At 41.4% G+C, this 6,000-nt stretch overlaps 1 protein-coding gene across 5 annotated transcripts; it reads left to right on the forward strand.

Annotated features, from left to right (window-relative positions):
• The first annotated feature begins 1,228 nt into the window (after positions 1 to 1,228).
• Positions 1,229 to 5,778, forward strand: LOC105040849 (protein RTF1 homolog). 5 transcript variants are annotated; one of them, XR_012140002.1, is made up of 4 exons: positions 1,229 to 1,385; positions 1,969 to 2,039; positions 2,120 to 5,098; positions 5,234 to 5,778. XR_012140002.1 is itself a non-coding variant. In XM_019849426.2 (3 exons), the coding sequence occupies exon 3, from the start codon at positions 2,143 to 2,145 to the stop codon at positions 4,114 to 4,116; it is 1,974 nt and encodes a 657-aa protein (XP_019704985.1). In that variant the 5' UTR covers positions 1,229 to 1,385; positions 1,969 to 2,039; positions 2,120 to 2,142; the 3' UTR covers positions 4,117 to 5,778. The 5 variants fall into 5 exon arrangements, 1 of the variants encoding a protein (XP_019704985.1); XR_012140003.1 differs by having other exon boundaries at positions 2,120 to 4,187; positions 4,932 to 5,778; XR_012140001.1 differs by having other exon boundaries at positions 2,120 to 4,187.
• The last annotated feature ends 222 nt before the right edge of the window (positions 5,779 to 6,000 follow it).

Raw genomic sequence — 6,000 nt, forward strand, 5'->3', positions numbered from 1 at the left:
CCTATAAAAAGCCCTGTGACCAAACAGAGAGGATTGGTGGTTGTTTTCTCGCCGTCGTACGAACCGAGAGAAGAGAGAGAGGCGTGAGGCGCTGTGAGAGAAGGAGCAGGAGGCTCCTAGACAGCGGTCGCCAGGCTCTTCAGGAGTTCAGGGGGGTCTCCAAGAGAGAGAGAGCTTTTGTGAGGGGAACTTCAGGTGAGAGAGAATTGGGTGTACAAGGGTTGAGGGTGAGGTCTCCTCTTGTAAAATTTTCTTTTCATAGTGAAGTTTGCATGCCCCGTGAAGGCGAGCCCTTTTGTGGCTGATCCACGTATTTTGATTATTTTTCCTTTTGTTTTGTTTCTTCTTTCTTCCTGCTGCATCGCATGGTACTGAAAGGATTTTGGAAGGTGGTGTCCTGGCCAGACATCCACCCTACAGTTTATATTTTTGAACTTTGAATTACCTAATCCAAATTAATGAGAATTCAAACCTAAAGCCTCTCTACAGATTATGTGCTAAGGAAAGTAGTGCCAATTGTGAAACTTAAAACACTGTTAGTATGATGATTGATATCTTTCATATCATGTTGTGCTAAACTATTATTATCTATTTTTACATATTTCTATTACATCTACACATGTTTATGGTCTCAAACTTTAAATAATATATCTTAATCCTCTAGAATTCAAACCGTGAACTTCTTTCTAGTGTACTTGTGGAAAAGACTAGTATCAACCAGCAAATTTTAAAATTTTGTTAATATAATAATTTACAAATTTTACTTATTTCATATTACCATGAGAATTCAAACCTCAAACTTTTGGTGCCGGGAAGAAGTACTAAACACTAAATTTAAAGTCCTATTAGTATGTCAGTTAACAACATTCGTGTGCCATTTTGCATTAAACAATGGTCTTGAAGATTTTTTCATGTATTTGCATTATATTCATACATCTTGCTATTACAAACTTTGAAGATAAGAGGGTTGATTAGTTTCTTCTATTTTAACAAAAAAACTTTCTAGTCATAGTAAATATTAATTTTTTCCCTAAAGCTAATATATACGTTCTTTATAAACATTTTTGGCCAATATTTTGAAGACATTTTTGGTCGTATGCAAATATCGGTGCCGATATGATACATATAGATTTCTGAAGCCTTTAATCCCAATAAAACCGCTATTCCGGTCATATTTCGTATCGGACGGCCATCGTAACAGCCAACATGTCGATCTTTAAATACCTCATTGCCCCATTCCACCAAACGACCTCTTCGCTTCCCTATTCCTGTTTCCATTTCCTTCCCTTTTCTCTCTGCCGTGTTAGAAGCCCTAGCTATTCCTTCTTGTTCCTTCCCGGGAGATAGGAAGAAGGCGGCGTTGGGGAACAAATCGAGAGCCCCAGGTATGCCGATCATCTTCTGATCCCTAATTGATTTGTTTTCCCTTTCGATTTGCAGAGCGATTAGCTATTGATTTTTTCTATTAGGGTTCAAGATTCTCGATCCTTCTTGGCTCCGAAAGTTTTTATTTTTTTGTTGTCTTTTGATCGACCGCCGAAATTTCTTTGGGGTTCTGTGGATTTCTGTGATTCTTTTTGTTTTTTTTGGTCGAAGTGATTCTTTTTCTTCGTAAAGCGGCTTCTATGCAACTACAGTCAAATAGAAGACCTAGCAGCAGTGCCCTCCCTGACGTCAAGCCCCTCTTGGAGGAAATCTAGAGGGAATGACTCTTACTTGTAAAATCTCGTCAGGAGATGTGCTCAAAATTTCTCCTTTGTTAGGGTTGAATCCAACGAGAGCTCCTTTTTCTTGGGGGTTAATTCTTTTCTTTCAAACCTAATCATCTCTGCTATAACATAATTTTGTCATCTGATAATTCTTTGCTACTGTTATTTTGTACATGTTTAGTATCTTTATAATTTGTGGTATTAGTATTTCAAATGAAAATTTTAGTTTTTTTGAGAGAATTCTTAATCTTGCATTCAGGTGCTCTGTGGTGCTAGTTTGGAAGATTTCTTGCAGGTGAAGAGAGGGCTTGCCTCGACTTGTTTCTTGTGGTAAGTTTTGATGGGGTTTCCAATAGAAGGGTTAGCTGGGCATACTTTTCTATGTATTGAATTGTTATAAACACTTGCAGATTGTTTGGAAAGATCCTTGATCATGGCAGACTTGGAGAACCTGCTGTTGCAGGCAGCAGGGAGAACGGGCGCATCCGGGAGGAAGAACAGCCACTCTCGTCCTCAGTCAAGATGGCGAAGGGAAGGCTCGTTTTCTGATGGAAGTGATTCCAAAGATGATGATTCTGATAATCCTAGGTATAATAAAAGAAAATCAGCAGGCTCTCAGGTCCCTCTTAAGAAGAGGCTCGACCCTCCTGAGAAAGACAAGAGGAATGGCTGGGGGGATGATGACGATGACGATGATGACAGGCACAGCAGTGATGATTCCGACAGTGCTCCATCTGTTGGAAGTGATCTTTATAGGGATGAGGCAGATAAGGAGGAACTGGGGAAGATGTCTGAATTGGACCGGGAGTTGATCCTAGCAGAGCGGAGCACCAAGATAGATGATTACAAATTAAAGAAGATGGCTAGAGCATCATCGAAGATTGATAAGTCCCGAAAAGAGAGCCCTCCCCCTCTGCCATACCGCAGCCGCTCATCAGCCCGCACTGATAGGACAGCTGCCAAAAGTGCCTTGAATGAGCTGAGGGCCAAGCGGATGAGACAGCAAGATCCAGAGGGTTATCGTAGTAGATTCAAGGATGCAGCTGGAGAAGGAGGTGGTGGTGCTGGTAATCAGGATTCATCTCCTTCCAGACATAGATCAGTAGCCAGTCCTCCTAGTGACTTGAGCAATGACCGTGAAAATGGGGGCAGAACGGATAGCGAGGATGAGAGGTTCCCAGGGAACAACAAAATTGAGGATGATCTATTAGATGATTCGCCATCTAGATTGGATCCACTGAAGTTTGAGGATATCAAAGATATAACAATTCGGAGGTCAAAGCTGGTTAAGTGGTTCAGAGAACCTTTCTTTGAAGAGCTCATTGTTGGGTGCTTTGTAAGAGTCCAGGTTGGATCTCGATCTGGTGCCAGATATAAGTTGTGCTTAGTTCGAAATGTTGATGCAAGCAACCCCAGTAAACAGTACAAGCTGGAGCATTATATGACTTATAAGTTGTTGAACTTGACATGGGGTAATATGTCAGAGAGGTATGAGATGGCTTATGTATCAGACTCTCCAGCTCTTGAGAAGGAGTTTAAGGAATGGCAACATGAGGTTGAAAAGAGTGGTGGTCAGATGCCAACTCGTCAGGATGTGCATGAGAAGAAGGAAGCTATTCAGAAGATCAGCAACTTTGTCTATTCAGCAGCCACTGTGAAGCAGATGCTGCAAGAGAAGAAGTCAGCCTTGGCAAGGCCAGTCAATGTTGCAGCTGAGAAGGATCGGTTGAGGAAGGAGATGGAGGTGGCAGAGAGTCGGCGGGATGAGGCAGAAGTGGAAAGGATTCGGGCAAGGCTGAAGGAGTTAGAGGAAATGTCTCGGCAAGCAGAACAGAAGGATTTAAAAGCTGTTAGATTGGCTGAGATGAATAGGAAGAACCGAGCTGAGAACTTTAAGAATGCTTCAGAGTTGAAGCCAGTGAACACAAGCTTAAAGGCTGGGGAGGCAGGTTATGATCCTTTTTCTAGGAGATGGACTAGGTCAAGGAACTATTATGTGTCAAAGCCTGGGGGAGATGGGAATGCAGAAGCTGCAAATGGGGATAATGGGAGTGCAGCGATGGGTAATGGAGATGCAGTTGCAGTGGGGCTACTGAATGGGGTCGAGGCTGGTGTGGCAGCCACTGCTGCAGCTCAGGAAGCAGCAGCAGGTGCAGGGAAGTTGGTGGACACGAGTGCACCAGTTGATCAGGGGACAGAATCAAACACACTGCATGATTTTGAGTTGCCAATCTCTTTGGCTGCTCTACAGAAGTACGGGGGTCCTCATGCTGTGCATTTGAATTTTATGTCAAGGAAGCAAAAGATAGAAGCAACGACTGGATGCAAGGTTCCAGACAATGATGGGCGGCGACATGCTTTGACTTTGACAGTTAGTGACTACAAGAGGCGGAGGGGTCTGCTTTGAATTACGGCTTCAAATGGGTTTCAATCTGTCATGTCTGGTTGGAACTTCTTTGGTTCCAATTCAGTGTCCGGGTTCTCTCTCTCTCTCTCTCTCTTTCTCTCTCTCTCACACACTCACACACACACACACACACACACACGCACACACAGACCCACCCACCCACCTACCTCCTTCTGCCTTCCCCTTACCGACTTTCAAAAATTGAATTTTGGAGTTTATGTTGCTTCAATGGAAGATATTATTTACTTTATGAATATTTTTGAAATGAGGATTTATGTTCAGATTATGTTGAACAACACCTCTTGGACAATATTTCTTGTTTAACTAATCAACATAGTTGGATCCCTGATTTTAGATGTGCAAGTATCCTTGTGAGCTTCTGAGATCTCCATCCAAAGTCCAAACTGAATGGCAATTAATCTGTGCATGAACTTGTCTTTAGTTTCTGGGATAGAATTGTCTCACACTTGTAATCATGTTTGCTGTAATCATTGTGATTGAGATCTTCATCCTTTGCTTTGATCTTCCTGTCAATGGACTCATCATTCCTTATCAAAAAAAAAAAAAAAGGACTTGTCATTGATGAAATATGTCAATTTTAAAACTTAGGCAAGTATATCTTCTGTCATATGTGAAACAATCCTACCTGGTCTTTTCGCGATGTACATGTAAATAGTCATGTTTACTTGATATCATGCTATTTTCAAGTATTTAACAAACCCAGCTATGATCTTCATGCACATTGTTAGAGTAAAACCTTGACTTCATACATTGTCAATTATTTACGAGCGTAAATTTCTTTTTGCATAATGCAGTTATTACTAGTTTGTAGGGCAGCTATGCACAATCTACATTGTTGGGACCACATCTCTGGGATTACTAATTTGTTTAGGATGCATGACCGAAAGATTGTAGAAAATTTCTTTCTTGCATGATTTGTTCGATGATGCACTTCTTCAAATTCACCCATCATCGGTGGGAGGTTCGTGATACAAATCTGGCACAACAGAGCGTTATCTTCTTTGCATATATGTTTGATCTTTGCCTTTGTCTACTGTTGTGGGTGACCAGAGACCGGTAATGACCCATTTGGCTTAACCAATTGCCAATCTCGCAGGTCCTCAGACTTTTGAGAGAGGAATCAATTTGCATTGCATTCAACCATGCGATCAGCTCAACATCCCTGATCTCCACATTTACCTTCGCCATCGCCGAGAGATCCAGAAGCCAATTGGTTCTGTCAATCTCCATTGCCGTCAGAGGTTTCCCGTGTGCCAATGCATGGTCAAAAGCTATCATTGTTCTCTCGAAATGCCCAAATGACAGGTGCGGGGCGTCGAACATGTTGTTCACGAACCCTTCTGGAATTAGGGATATGTGGTCAATTAGGATTTTATATAGTGGAGGGATGGTGGCATCTTGCATGAACATGCGACACTTGTGGCATGCGTTTCTTCTGACGATGCTTTTACACATATAAATATGTCCTGTAAAGCTAGGCCACATCTTTGGATTCCAAGGATATATTTTATCAGAGGTATGGGTTGAGAGAGACCGAGTGAGATAATGGGAGAAATGCATGAGACATACGACTTGATGGTTAAAACGTTAATTAGTATGGGAAATGGAGACATGCTAATTCAGCGTGCTATGTTTTAATAATTTATTGTGTACTTCCTTATTATCATGCTCATACGTCCAGAGCAATCTTGGTTACAGGTAAGCATGCAGATAATCATAGATCATGAAGTAAAAGAATATAAGCTTTTCAAAATATATTTATTTATTTAAGAAAGATGTATGAAAGATGCGAGAATAAAGAATTATACAAGAAACAACACTGTTGGCAACAAATGTACAACATCATCAGCCAGTAATACATAA

This window comes from Elaeis guineensis, chromosome 3 (genome assembly GCF_000442705.2).
Source record: "Elaeis guineensis isolate ETL-2024a chromosome 3, EG11, whole genome shotgun sequence".
Lineage (NCBI taxonomy): Eukaryota > Viridiplantae > Streptophyta > Magnoliopsida > Arecales > Arecaceae > Elaeis > Elaeis guineensis.

What these genes read in the sequence shown, in the direction of transcription:
- LOC105040849 (XM_019849426.2), top strand. Translation starts at nt 2,143, where the DNA reads ATGGCAGACTTGGAGAACCTGCTGTTGCAGGCAGCAGGGAGAACGGGC.